Source organism: Miniopterus schreibersii (assembly GCF_964146895.1).
Source record: "Miniopterus schreibersii genome assembly, chromosome: 19".
Lineage (NCBI taxonomy): Eukaryota > Metazoa > Chordata > Mammalia > Chiroptera > Miniopteridae > Miniopterus > Miniopterus schreibersii.
Genome location: NC_138119.1, coordinates 35,218,874 through 35,233,782, shown reverse-complemented (window position 1 = coordinate 35,233,782; position 14,909 = coordinate 35,218,874). Strand labels below are relative to the sequence as shown.

At 49.1% G+C, this 14,909-nt stretch overlaps 1 protein-coding gene and 1 long non-coding RNA gene across 2 annotated transcripts in view; one reads left to right on the top strand and one right to left on the bottom strand.

The window, feature by feature from the left end:
• Positions 1 to 14,909, bottom strand: part of PDZK1 (PDZ domain containing 1) — a 35,349-nt gene that overhangs the window by 5,633 nt on the left and 14,807 nt on the right. Inside the window, exons 3-6 of the mRNA XM_081122034.1 lie at positions 4,638 to 4,849; positions 3,693 to 3,942; positions 1,964 to 2,100; positions 639 to 834 (exon numbers count right to left, since the gene is read on the bottom strand). Coding sequence (XP_080978160.1) covers positions 639 to 834; positions 1,964 to 2,100; positions 3,693 to 3,942; positions 4,638 to 4,847 — 793 coding nt within the window. The 5' untranslated portion in view covers positions 4,848 to 4,849. The remainder of the gene's footprint in view (positions 1 to 638; positions 835 to 1,963; positions 2,101 to 3,692; positions 3,943 to 4,637; positions 4,850 to 14,909) is intronic.
• LOC308549444 lies at positions 758 to 3,303 on the top strand. The gene is made up of 3 exons (XR_013997756.1): positions 758 to 1,138; positions 2,471 to 2,571; positions 2,944 to 3,303. It is a non-coding gene; the product is annotated as an uncharacterized lncRNA (long non-coding RNA).

Genomic DNA, 14,909 nt, shown 5'->3' with positions numbered 1-14,909 from the left:
CGGCTCGCGGACCGAAGGGTGGCCTGTTTGATTCTCGGTCAAGGGCACATACCCCGGTTGCAGGCTAGCTCCCAGCCTCAGTCAGGGCATGCGCAGGAGGCAACCAGTCGATGTGTCTCCCTCACATCGATGTGTTACATACCCTCCCTAAGAGGACTCTGTACTTACCTTGTTGAGTTACAAGAAATCAGAAAGATTCCCGGTTCTGTTTGAGTCCGAGATCCCAACCACGCCTGCGCCTCAGATCTAGTGACATGCGGGAGCTGCCTCGCACCGGCGCATGAGCACCAGCTGCGCACAGTGCTTCCCCACCTTGCATCCTGTGTCGGGTTGGTAGCTTGAAATCAGGCATGGTGGGGGTACTCATACCTCAAAACTCACAAATGCTACAAATTAAGGCCCTATCCCCACCCCTCCCCGAGAGCCAGTTAACAGCACACTACTGCCCAGATCCAAATTCTGCCTTATCGTCCTGCTCTGGAAACCTGGGGGGACCCCCCGTCGGGCCCCGCGTGACACGGAAGCTGACCCAGCTGTGCACTCTAGCTTCTTCCTGTGCCCCGTGGAACTCTGGAGTGAGGTGGGCTGCAGAATTGGGTGAGTCCACTGCCAAGCTTTCTGCTCTCCTCCTGCCTTACCTTTCTGATCTGGGCCTGCCCTCAGGTAGAAACCATAGCCATTGCTTCCCTTCTTCATCTCAACAAGCCGGGGCTGGTGGGGTAGTAATTTCAAACTGGCCGTTTCTCTCTTGAATTTTATCTTCTGCTCATTATGGTGTTTGTCAGTGTCTTTGTCCACCAGCAGGAACACGACATGGCTTCCCGACTTCCTCACCTGCAACGACACACAGGTGAGCGCCAGCATCCGTCTCCAACTGCTGATGCTGGGCAACAGGAAAGTTTCTGTGTGGAGGCACAGTCTCTGGATTCAACAGAAAATATGGAATGTAAAATGCAAGTTTCAGCTGTTATACGATCTCCTGCCACCTCGCTGGTATTTATCTGCCTCCACTTCCCAGCTGTCCGCCGTGACCTCACCTACACAGGTGCCAACCGAACCCAAGGGAGAGCTGGCATTCAGGAAACCCAGAAAGGCATGTAGATGGAAGCTGGAAAAGGAGTTTGGAAAAGAAAATAAGGTAAAGGTCTATTTTGAAATATCACTCTACTAAGAATGAGGTTGGTCAATGTTCAAGATTAAATAAACTGATGAACAAAATAGATCCACAAACATGGCACAGACTGACGAATCTCATAGGGAAGGCGGGGTGGGGAGGGCTGGAGAGAGATTAATCAAAGGACTTCTATGCATATATGTGTAACCCACAGACACACAATAGTGGGGTGAAGGCCTGGGAGGGGAGCGGATGTGGGGTGGAGGGGATCAATGGGGGGGAACGCTTACACCTGTAATACTTTGAACAATAAAGATAAAAAATAAAATAGCAATAATAATAAAGCGATAGTGTCACAATATGAAATATAGAGTATACTGTGCAAAATAATAAAATCTCACTGGTTATATTTTTTTAAAAAAAGATTCCATATGACCTTAAAGGAAAACCTCAGACTGTTTTCCAGTGTCATGGGACTGTGCTGGGACATAAGATTTGGGGTAACTGGCCTCCCGGTACCCCCATGTGTAGCTCTACATTCATCACCACAGTGGTTGTATAATATTTTAGTAGCATTGGTTCAACATTGAATTTACTATAAATTCAGAGGGTTTTCCCAGTCGGGTGCAATAATATCTAAAAGATGAAGTTAATGGGAACACTTATCTTCACGCTAACATGACACTAAGCTTATTCTCAAACCTCTGTCAACACTGCTTAGGCCACTAGAGGGTCTGTTTGCTCTTAATTCAAAAGGGCGACTTCCCATCATATTTCCCCCATCACAAACTATCCCGTGTCCCCGTTTCTCCCAATGAGAACAGATGAAAGCTAAGGCAAGACAAGTACCTTTTCAACCACCTCCTCGTGAGTGGCATCTTCCACATTCTCTCCATTCACTTCAATCAGGTGATCGTCGGCCAGGACGCCAGCTCTCATGGCCACACCCTGAGGTGCTACGTCAGTCATGTACACTCCCTTCTTACCTGGAGGAGAGCAGGGTGACAAACGTTGCCGCTCCGCTGGGCAGGAAGCACAGCAGTGAAGGGTCTCCTCCCGATAATGTAAAATTAGAGCTTGCGATTTTAGAGCTAACTCAAGTAGCCCTTAGCTTCTGACTCAGATTCATAATTACAGCTGCTGGCAAAGCCTGATACAGCCGTTACTCAACTGGTCTTTGTAGATTTGAATAGAATTTCTGAGCCCAACTAAATGCAAAGAAGGAATCTCAGGTGGCACTGGCCTCTTGAACCAGAAAGAACCAAACCATTCCCTTGCTGCATCATTGTATTTGTAGAATTAGAGACATCCACTCCATGTGTCCTCTTTAATTAGTATTGTCACCAACCATCACAGGCCAACGGAGCCAGTAAATCTCGCTGATGCAGGCGACAGAGGACAGAGGCACAGGAGGGGAAGCCCACATGCACGCAGTCTGGATTAGTTGGAGGTGTGAGGTAAGTGCTTCTTAAAGATATGCTGGCAGTTTTTTCAATATATTAATATTCAGTCTAGGCAAAGGGTTGCTTTATGATGACTAAATAAACCTGTAAGGAATCACAGTAACTTAAACTCAGCTTCCTTAAAAACGGTTCTGCTGTTACCTTGTTATATCTCTGTCATGAAGAAAATATTTTCTTTAGGAAGCTAATCTAAAACATTCACCCTGCACCTTAGCCCAAGGGACTAATGAATAGAATCTGAATCATAATTTTTTACCATTTTACTGATAATGGACATCTAAGAAATTCGACCACCTACACCCTGTGTTTAATAACTGACAAACTTGAGAAACGCCTCTTATCTTTAATTTATATCTCTTGCTACAGGTTAAATAGCAACATGAGAGGTGGAAGCACAAGGCTAACACAGCTCCCGGGGTTCCAGCCTCCATCCCAGAGAAACCACGACAGAACCGTTGTCAGCTGCACACAAGTCAGCCTGCCGTCTGAAATCCAGAAACAGAACTTCCAGGACTTCCTGATGCTCGGGGGTTTCGATCACTATGTACCCCTCAGCTAGAGGTCAGGGGCGCACCTCAGGGTGAGGCTGGGCCGCGGAGGAGGGCACCATTTAAATGTCACAGGAGGGTAGGGATTTTTGCAGTATCCTCAACAACTCTAAGTGCCTGACACGTCAATAGGTGCCCAAGAATTTCTTGAGTAAATGAGTGACAACCTGGACTCTCTAAGAGATGAAAAGAGATGTCATTCTTACTCAAAAGTAGCTATTATGAAGAACCTCTTTTTCTTGCTGTTATTTCCCAATCTGCCCTCCACCCTCACCCTAACAAAGCTAAAAAAGAATTCCAAAGAAGTATTAACCCTCTAACCCTCTGTCCTCAAAGGCTCAGCCACACAAACACTGGGGGTCAGGAACTCCAGTGCCACCCCCCAACCCTGCTGCTGTCCAATGTCTGGCTCCCTCATTGCAGAATTGTGCAGGCAAGGGAAGGGCTGGGGAGGGGACTACTGCTGTTGGATACCCATAGCAACGGAAAAGTTAGTCAAAGAGGCCATTAATCCATAATATCGTTTTTCTGGAAAGTCAGTTGTTCATGCCCCGCCCTCCAGCTTACCTTGGACGGTCTTCAGAGAAAAGCCAAAGCTGCTCCCCTCCTTCACCAGGTAGCAGAGCCGAGGCTGGGCCCAAGCCTGTGCTCCTCCGTTCATCACGGGGGGCAGTTTCTTATCATTCAAACTTGGCCCCTTCTGACTTTGACCCAACTCTTTCAGGTCCACCTTTTTTGCCATGGCTTTCTCGTAGGAATCCCCATCCAGAACTAGTAAGGTCACTGAATTCCCACTCTTTCTGACCAGATCCACGACCTAGGAGGAAGAAAGGACAGCTTTAACCAGTAACCTCTGTTAACCACCAGAGGGGGGTTGCCGGGTCATTACCTGGCCCTGAGATTCTGACAGCTGCTCCCTGACACCCAGATAGTCAGCAGACAGCGCCCCGGCCATCTCCGCCTCAGCCCTCCAGAGCCAGGTGCAGGTTAGGCCGGGCCTCTGGCACTGTTGGAACCGAGAGTGTGGCCCAGCCCCCGCCCAGGAAACTCTTCAAAGGACCGGTCCTTTCTGGGGGTGAATGCTGCCTTAGAGCGCAGCAGGTCCTCAGGTCTGTGCAGACAGCGGGGTGCAGTGAAAAGGCGCGCTGGGGGAGGATCCCGCGCTCCCACGTGCTCGCTGCATGCACACGTCATCCGAGCCCGCGCCTCCGCTGTGTGTACCTCGTGGGCTGTGTGAGGATTTAGCAAAATACAGAAATGAAACTGCCCAGTACAGTTCCCGGCATATAGCCGATATTCAATGCATTTTAGGCCTGACATTACTGAAAGCTAGGAATCATCTGTAGAGCTCTTGGTTAAGTGTAAGAGACTTGATTAGCTGGCAGAAAGTACAGCCTTAAAGGTGTCCTGCCTCGCTGGTGGCAGCCAGGCAGCCATTGACCCCCAGGACAGCAATCAGCGAAGGTGTGGGCCTGAAGAGCCCTGGGAGCAACACCACAAACGTCCACTCGCCTGCATATGCTCCTGCTTGTCCACAAAGACGCCATTGATCCTGAGAACTCTGTCCCCATCCTGGAGGCCAGCCCTCTCCGCCGGGCTGCCCTTCTCCACCACCCGGACCAGGTGGCCTGCAGTGTCCTTCTCAATCCGCAGGAAGAAGCCATAGCTTTGCCCTTCTTGTTTAGACAGCTTACATTCTCGGGGGTGGAAGGCGGAGGCCATTTCTGTGATGAAAAACATGGGTGAGTCTATGGGAAAGAAAATCTAATTGGAGTGGGAGCCCTGTCCTCCACCCCCTGTAATTGTATTCTGATCACACCAAATCCAGACCATTTGAGTAGCAACATTGGGGGTATAGGAGGCGTCCTTCCAGGACTTACTAGTGATTTCCAAATCTGTTTCCCCGAAGATAACCTTCTTACTTAGTTTCAGTTGCATATATTTGTGTGGGCACTAGACACAGATGCTTCCATTTCAGTAGCTCCAAAACCAAATGCTTCTTTGTCCCTGACCTAAAGAAATTAGGTCCAAATACATTACCTAACATGTTTAAGAAAGTACAGGCCCACTTTCATTCAAATAGATGCCTGGCAAGTTCTAGGCATTGAGGGTAAATCTTTACACAAGACAGACCCATATGCCTCTCATATCGGGGAGAACATATTTTTACAAAGACGTGGTGCGTGATATGGAAGAGTGAAGTAAAGAGGGAGGCTATAAAAACAGGCCTGGGGAGGGGCAGAGGGGTGGGAAGAATTTCGAATGGCTTCCTAGAGGAAGGCTTTTCCAAGACCTGAAGGATTCACAGGAGTAGGTGAGGCGGGACGGGCCAAGGAAGACCTCGATTTAAACAGAGCAGCCAGGCCTCGGAGCTGGCCTGATACACTGGAAGTGAAGTAGGAAGGTGGTTTCCCGGAACCCCAAAGTTCCAGTCAGAGCGGAGGAGGGCTGCCCCGGCCAGGCCCGTGTCCCCCCCCGCAGCAGCATCCATCGCACCCGTCCTTCCCCTCCCGCTGCCCCGCTGCAGGAGCGAGGTCCTGGGCCCAGGAGGAGGGCAGGACAAGTGTGAAAACCAACAGCTGCAGCTTCGGCACCCAGTTCGTAAGTGGAAGAGTCCTGCCAGCGTCCCAGACCCTCCAGGCTTAAGCTCCTTGGTTCATAGAATAAGAAAGGAGGCCAGGGCTGCGGGGGGAAGGGTGCCGAGGGGGTGAAGCCCAGGAGCAGACAGCTAGCCTACTGGTTAACTGCCTGCAGGGCAACCCCTCGTGTTCCTCTCATCTGTTCTCTACCAGTTAATCAGAGAATAAACGGACTGTCCCTTCCCTCCTGGAGGGACAGGAGCTGATGGCCATACAGTGCATGGGGGTGGAGGAGGGAGGAGAGACAAAATGCTCCAGGCTCCCTGGACGCCACACCTGGTAACTCAGGATTGCCATCTCCGACCTTTGTGCCCACAGAGACGCACAGTACAAGCCGGGCAGAAAGCCTCCCACTACCTGGTGACTCGGCCATTTCACGTGGGCTCAGCAGAGCCTGGCAGCCACACCAGCAGTGGCATGAGTGACTAAGCAGCCAGGGAAACAATAAACAAACAGGCAGTGTTTCCAGTGATCTCTTACCAAGGGCCCAGGGCCTGAACCCTCCCACTGAATATCAGGGGAAGAGAGTGAAGCCCTAATCACTGCGGTCATTCCCCAAACTTGGGAAAGCGCCCTGGCCGATTTGGCTCAGTGGTCAGAGCGTCGGCCTGCGGACTGAAGGGTTCCGGGTTTGATTCCTGCCAAGGGCATGTACCTCGGTTGCAGGCTCCACCACTGGCCCTGGTAGGGGAGCATGGGGGAGGCAACCAATCCATGTGTCTCTCTCACTTCGATGTTTCTCTCTCTCTCTCTCTCTCTCTCTCCCCCCCCCCACTCTCTCTGAAAAGCAATGGAAAAGAGGGGTTTTTTTAAAAAAAAACAACCTGGGGAAGCTTAGCAGCTCTGCTGTATCAGGACCAACCAACCGCCGCTTTCTATGCACTGTGGGTAGAAAGAAGAAAGCGGGAGTGAGGGGAGAAGAGGCACCGCCCGAGTGGGGCTCCTCCCGCACAGGCACCTGGGCACAGCCCCTGACTCTCTGACGACTGGCCTGCGAGCCTCCAACCCACATCCGTACCCAAAGCCGACCCTTGTCCTTGTCAGCTCTCAGTGTCGTCATAGCCCTGAACAGCTTCAAGGATAGAAAACAAACGCTCTGAGGTTCGGAGGCAATTACAGAGAAACCTCATCCAGACCCTACAAAATTCTAAACAAGTCCTTATAAGCAAAGTAAAGGCCATAAAGGCCTTTGGAGGCCGTGTTTCCATCGAGAGAGAAGGCCGTTCGCGGTCAGCATGCGAGTGCTTATTTCTGAGGCTCCCACACCTAAAGTTCATTGATCTCACACTGGATGGAGGTGAAACTTCCCTGCTAGTAGGACTAGTCCTGTTTGGGGAGGAGGGGACGAGGCAGTGTTCTTGTGTCCCAATAGAGACTAGAAAGCCTGATATGCAAGGAAACACAAACCACTATTTCTGGACAAAATCTCAAGTTGTCTTTTACTTGCTGAAGTGTTTAGACGGTCGGGCCACAGTCACTCATGTCTGCCCTGTGTCTCTGAAGCCTTGGGCACTTGAGGTCAAAGCTTCTTTTCACATCTGTGGTTGAAGCCCAGAGAACTTGGCCATTCACACCAATAGAAATACAGATAGAAATGGCAACATGCCGGTTGGAAAAGTGACTGGTTGAGCCCCTGATCGCCCCCTGTAACCACATCTGCCCTCCCCACAGTTCAGCCCCTAAAGGCTTAATGCTGGTGCCCATTTCAAGCTGATGGTACGTTTAACACCTTCATCTGCACCAATGGAGAAAGCTGATCAAACGCCCAAAGCCTAGCCGTACGTGGGGCCCTTGGGGTCCTAACACTTTTGTGGGGAGATGATTAAACTAGTAATGAAGAGGCTGGTCCTGCTCCAGTCCCAGCTCTGTCGAGTCCACAACCTGATGTTACACTGGCCTCTGAGTCAGGGCTGGGGTCAGTCACTGGAGCAAGACTCTATCACTGGGATGCAGGGTGGAGGGGGTCAATGGGGGAAAAGGGGGGGGCATCTGTAATACTTTCAACAATAAAGATAAATTTAAAATAATTTTTTTAAAAAGACCCCGTCACTGGTAGATGAGGAGGATGCCTGGGATTGGAACGCAGGGCCTAACTAGGAAGGATCTTCATATTTAAGGATATTGTCTCCTGTTTCTTCAGCCCCCTACCTCCATCTCTGCTTCCTGAGAAAGGCCAGAGATCAGACTCCTGTGGTGGGTAGATATGTGACTAGGGAAGATCTACGGGTTTCTATGATCTCCTAACAAATCTAAAGCCAGGGCCATTAAATCTTCAGCAGGATTTATTCCCACGTTCAAATAGCCAAAAATACTGGAAATGAAAGAAAGCTATAACCATTGTGAGCTCTGGGAAAAAGTTAATTCTAGGCAACAAAGTCATTTGTCTACAGAAAAGAGAACGAAGTGCTGACTGGTGGGCAGGAAGACGCGGGGGTGAGTCCCACAGAGATTTTGTAAATCAATCTGAATTACTAATCATACCTTTAGACCCCACCTTTTTCTAAAAGAATTCTATTATTGCTACCGGGATAGAAAATAATAAGCTCATGGTCAAGAAGAAAACTTAGGTACATTTTAGAAGTTAGGAAGGCTAGGCAGTGACCACAAGGAGGGTTAGGTAGACCGCTGGGTGTGGCCAGAGAAGAAAGAGCTACATGTTGGGACCCAGGGGACTCTTCCAAGTCCAAGGTAGGCCGGGCCTTCCCAGCTCCCGGGCCACCATCAACACGGCCCACCCGTGACCCCAAGTCAGCACTCACCCCGCAGCTCTGCAGGGGCCGGAGCCTGAGCCGGGAGGGGCTCCCGGGGCATCACGACTGCACACGTGAGACCCAAGCAGCCGGAGGAGTGCAGCTGAGGTGGCCGAGGCCAAGGGGAAGTCTCATTTTCACCTCGGTCTGTGTGTTGGGGACGGAAGCTGCAGGACGTTCTGCAGCAGGGCTAGTGGGGAAAGAGTGAGACTCCATTTCAATGAATCCGTCACTGAGGCTTATAGAGGCTTATAGTGACGCGTGCCAGCCCTGTCACCCTGCATGTTAGAAATCGCTCTGTCCTAAGGTCATTGCTATATGTGGAAATGTCCAATTAAAAAATCACATGGGCCTGGCCGGTGTGGCTCAGCGGTTGAGCATGGTCCTATGATCCAGGAGATCGTGGTTCGATTCCCGGTCAGGGCACATGCCCGGGTTGCAGGCTCGATCCCCAGTCGGGGGCGTGCAGGAGGCAGCCGATCAATGACCTTCTCTCATCATTCATGTTTCTCTCTCTCTCCCCCTTTCCCTTCCTGTCTCTGAAATTAATTAAAACTTTTTTTTTTTTTTTAAATCACACGGGCATGCATGTTCATAAGCCTACCCAGGGCAGGGGACTGGTTAGGAATGAAGGGATCTTAATCCATGATCCCTTGAGAAATATTTGAGAGTCTCAAGTTCAGTGGGAATCTGACAAGAACCCAAAACAGTTCCCAATACAAAAGCAAACATGCAGTAAAAGCAATTATTTGTCTAACTTCTGTGAGCTTCCAGTTATCATTTTATAAAGGAATCCTGAAGTTGCTACAGACCAGATAAAACACAGACCAGGGGAAGCAAATTATTCTGAGGAAGGAAGAGAGGTGATAACCACTGTGGAAGTGAAGTCAGCAACAATAATTTTTTTTAACTATTTTTTTAATATGGTGGGTTTTTTAATTGCCTTTTAGAGAGGCAGGAAGGGAGAGGGAGAGATAAAAACATCGATTAGAGAGAAGCATCAATCAGCTGCCTCCTGCATGGACTGAGCCCAAAACCGGGACATGTGCCCTGACCAGGAACTGAACCAGCAACCTCTTGGTTCATGGGTCGATGCTCAACCGCTGAGTCACACCAGCTGGGCAAGAATAATGGACTCTCTATTCACGTCTTCAATCCTGGGAGTTGCCCACCCATGCCCAAAGGCACCTGCTGGCCTCATCTGAACTGACAGATATACTTAGTTGAAATGTAAATCTATATACCACTGATAATAAATTACCATTTGAGAACTCACTATGTGTCAAGCATGGTACATCATCTCATTTAATCCTCACAATCACCTTACAAGTTTGATTCTGAATCCTAGCTCTACCCCCCCCCCATCACCTATAGAGATCACCTATCAAAGTAGATGCTTAGACCCCACCTCAGATCTACTTACTGACTCAGAATCCCCAGACTTGAAACCTGAACATGAGCATTTTTTAAAATGTCACTAATTTAAGAAACTAGTGCTTAAAACCACCCTTTGCTGCTTCAAACTCCTTTTCTCTCCCCTCAGTCTTGGAATAACACCCTCACGGGTCAGAGAAGAATGTCAAGGTTGGGTAAACTATTAACAGCCACCTTGAGCTCACCTTTGTTCAACCTGAGAAACCAAGGTGGCAGCCTGGTTAGGGGAGATCCTTGGTGGCCCTATGGAGTCTTCAGGATCCAGCTCTACCCGTTGTCAGAGCCCTGGCCAACAGGATAGGAATATGTGGCAACCTGAAGTCTGTGCTTTGCGCCTCCCTCCCCAAGTTCTAGCTCTGAGCCAGGCAAACTTAGAATCAAGCAGATGAAAGCAACCTTTAACAGCCCCTGGGCCCCCAAACCTAACCACCTCCAGAGCTGAGTCCTTCCCCCTCCACCCGACGGATGGAGTTCTGAGCTCCATTCATGTCTGAGGCCCTACCAGTCATCCTTGGAGCCCCTGAGTAGGAGTGGCACTTGCCAGCTCTACTTCATAGCTTCTTACTCCCTCCCAACCTATTTCCTCCCCAAACAATTAGCTTCTTCAGTTAGCACACTGGAGTGGTCAAGTCAGCTCAGATTCATGAGCACAGGCCCTTCAGCTTTCTCTTGAACATCAAGAAGACATATTACTGCAAATCTGATTTCATCTGTGAATGCCACAAATGTTCACCTCACGCTTACATGCAAACCACTGTTAAGTGGTTGATGGGATAAAGTAAAACACCACCTCCCTTCTTATTCCTACTCTAGTTGAATAGGAATGAAGGAAAAGCTTTAGCACAAACATAGCTACCACTGTGAGCAGAGTATAAATGCCCTAAGACCTATAACATCAGACACGGTAAGGGAAACTTTACAAATTAGGCAGGATTTGATTTAGACCCTGATGACAGATAGGATTTCAGCAGGTACAGAAGTAGGGAGAGAACGTTTTAGATGAAGAGAATGGTGTACACATCACGCGTGGAAGTGGGAAGTGGCCAAAGATGAGCTGAAACCCAGCGTGACTAAAGGACAGCCAACAGGAGGGAACTCCTGGGTGACAAATTAGACTGTAAAGGCCTTGAATATCAGCCCAGGGAATCCGGCCTTAGTTTGATAGTCAGCTGGCACCACTCAAGGATTATAAACAAAGAGTGACAGGGTCAGAGTTGGGCTCCAAAAATGGTAGGTGGCATGTACCCGAGTAAAGACACACTGGAGGTCGGCCAGGTAAGAGGCTGCTGTAATAATCCGATTCCGTGCAAAAAAGCCTGGCCCGGTGTGGCAGCCATGAGAAGAGCACAGACGTCACCAACGTGGAAGAGCTACAGGAAGGACTAGGCGACGAATTGTATTAACTCCTCAGTCTTTTTCCCTCATATTTCTCCATGCAGAGGTGGCCTCAGACAGGACGTGTGTGACACTACAGATGTTCAAAATATTACACTGACCATGACCAGTGCCCAGGAGGTCCACAGCCCCCAGGCAGCGTCAGAGCCCACAGAGCCTCTCCTCTCCCTGGTTACTGCTTCCTTCACTCACAGGCAGCTTGGTCGTGGTTCGTGGCGATGAGGAAGGCCCCTGGCGCACAAAGAGGTACCTGAGTGGTGAAGTCTTCTGGGGCCATGGCTCAGCTTGAACACAGCTGTGCTTTGGCTCCTCTCAGCTCTGAGTCCCAAGAATACTCTGATTCCGTGGTCATTTCTCATTCTGTCGCTTCTCCACGCGGACCAACTGTGCACTTCCCCTGAATTCACTCCTTAGCTCAGTTTTTCCTACTAACCAATCTTGATGCCTTTCAAGCCCTTAGACTCCCCTTCTGTTATGGCCCGAATTGTGTCCCTCCAGAAATTCACATGGTGAAACCTTAACCCCCAACATGATTATATTTGGCGACAGCCTTATAAAGAGATGATTATGGTTAAATTAGGTCATAAGGGTGGGGCTGCTATCCAGTTGGACCGGGGTCCTTATAAGAGAAAGAAACACCAGGAGCGCATTTACATGGAGAAGAGGCCATGGGCGGACACAATGGAGAGGAAGCCATCTGCCCGCCACAGAGAGGCCTCAGGAAAAACCAAACCTACCAACACCCAAACCTTAGACTCTCAGCCTCTAGAAATGTGAGGAAATAAATTCCTGTTGTATAAGCCACCCAGCCTGTGCTATTCTGTTATGACGGCCGGGAGACCAGGAGCTATGAGCAGTGCTACCCACGAGGCTGGCTGTTGGGCAGGGAGATGTGAAAGAAAACCAACTTGGTCCTCGGTGACCGGCAGAAGAGTGACTGTCATTAGACAGTGGAGCAGTCATGAGGACTCAGGCGGCAAAATCAGTGTGGAACGGTGTGCATCAGAGCCCCGGGCAGAGCATCCTGCAGGGGGACGGCGTGGCCTGGAGCTCAGGGGTGCCGGGCAGGGCTCGGGGAAGGCCATGGCGAGACCAAAAGAAGAGAGCCCAGGGTCAAGCCAAGGAGGTGAGGCGGGAGGAACAACCAGAAGGCCAAGATCTCACAGCATGGTCAAAACCAAAAGATGAGTTTCACAGTAGGACAGCCAACAATGCCAATGCCACTGAAAACTGGAAGGGCCGCCAAGTTTAGGAAACGGAAATCCAGGACCGGTGAGGGGCTCCAAGCAGCGCACAGTAAGTAACAGGCAATGCGCGTCGGTGCATCTCAAGCAGGTGAGTGAGAGGGCTGGGCTGGTCACCTGCGGGGAAGGCCGGGTTGGCGGATGGTTTTATTTTTATTTTTAGTGTTGAGAAAACTATTGGCATGTTTGTACATCCCGGGATGACATGGAGAGCCTGTGAAATGGGTCTCGCCTGCTGAGCTGGAACTCTCCTGCTGGCCAGGAGAGGAGTGGGGAAGTGAGCTAAAGAGGCAAGTAACATCGCTTACTTCAGGTTCAGTCTTTCCTGCCAAGCAGTTGAGGCAAATCAGGAACTTTGAGACTACAGACCAAAATATCCACTAGGCTCAAACTAGTAGATCAGTGAAGCTGACCGGGGGAGGCCTGTGGATCAGGTGCAACTCACAGTTCTTGTGAGGAAGTGAGAGCCTGGTGTGACAGATCTCTCAAGAAATGGATGCAGAATGTCCCCATTTCAATTGCCGTTCACATTCAATATTCTTTTGTACTAATTTCAGGTGTACAGAATAGTGGTTAGGTAATCAGATACTTTACAAAGCGATCCCCCCAATATATCCAGTACCCACCTGGCACCATACTTAGTTACTGCAATATTGTTGATTATATTCCCTGTGCTGGACTTTACATCCCTATGACTGTAACTACCAGTTTGTACTTCTTAGTCCCTTCACCTTTTTTACCCTCTCCAGTCTGGTCTCTGTATCTATGAGTCTATTTCAATTTTGTTTGTTTGTTTATTTTGCTCTTTAGATTCCACATATAAGTGAAATCATATAGTGTTTTTCTTTCTCTGACGGACTTATTCACTTAGCTTAATACCCTCCAGGTTCATCCCTGCTGTCGCAAATGGTAAGATTTCATTCTTTTTTATGGCTAATGTTCCACTGTATAAATTCCCACAGCTCTTTATCCACTCGTCTATTGATGGGCACTTGGGCTGCTCCTATATCTTGGCTACTGTAAATAATGCTGCAATGAACATAGGGGTGCATATGTTCTTTCAAATTAGTGTTTTGGGTTTCTTCAGGTATATTTCCAGAAGTAGAATCACTAGGTCAATATGGCAGTTTCATTTTTAATTTTTTGAGGAACCCTCCCTACTGTTTTCCACAATGGCTGCACCAATCTGCATTCTCATCAACAGTGCAGAGGTTTCTCTTTTCTCCACATGTTCTCAAGCACTTATTGTTTGTGGATTTAGTGATGATAGCCATTCGGACAGGTGTGAGGTGATATCTCATTGTGGTTTTAAATTTACATTTCTCTGATGATTAGTGACTGCTAGCTGTGAGAACATGGGTGACTTCCTTAATTTTGAGCCAAAGACAGAAGTACACCCAGAATAGAAAATGCACATGGACAAGGTGAAGGCTACTTAAGATAGAAACATGTAACGCACTTAAGCACAGTACCTAGAGCAGAGAAGCCCAGTCCATATGCACCATCTCCCCAGTCCTGTGGCAATGGGAGTCTCATTTTCTAAAAGAACATTTGAGCAACGCTCCTGATTTCTTCTCAGATCAGACAAGTAGAGGTTGAATGAAGGGCCAGGGATGGGCAGGCACCTTGGTTATCAGGTCAGGGGTTCTCTGTCTATGCACTCCAGACCGTCTCTCCAAAGTTAGTTTTAGATGCTGAAAGGCCAGGGCTGAAGATTTTGTTCCCCATGAAAATTTAAAGCTCAAATAATAAACTCGAATTTCCTGGAGCCCAGAAGTGTCATGAAAGTCTGAGAGCTAGGTAAGTACAAAGATAGCACCAAATGCTGGGTGTCAAGGAGGTGTAGGCTTCCAGGGAGCATTCACAGAACTTCACGACTAAGCCGGTCAGAGTCCCAGCACCTGGACCAGATGAGCTCCAGCAGATGTGAGCCCAAGGGACCCCAGCAAGGGCCCCAAGGAACAGACAAGGGTGGGGAAGATGGAGTGAGGGAAGAATTACCTTCTAGAGAGATATCTGGCCCAATGTATGAATCATGGCAACCAGGGAGTAACTAGGGAGCCGGCTCACTCACCAGACAGCATCACTGAATTTTCAAAAGATTACAGAAAGGATGTGCTTGGAGGTGGGAAAACAGAACAGGGCTGTTTTAGCCAGTGACAGCCAGGCACAGTGACTACTCAGGAAAGGAAGCGCCCAGGGAGTATCTTCTTTGCTGACCTCCCAAAGTCCAGATGCGATAGGATTGTCCTGTAAGTACGGTGATTTACAGATGTTAGTCATGAGTACTCTGGCCTCACGCCGGCTTATCTCACAGTAATT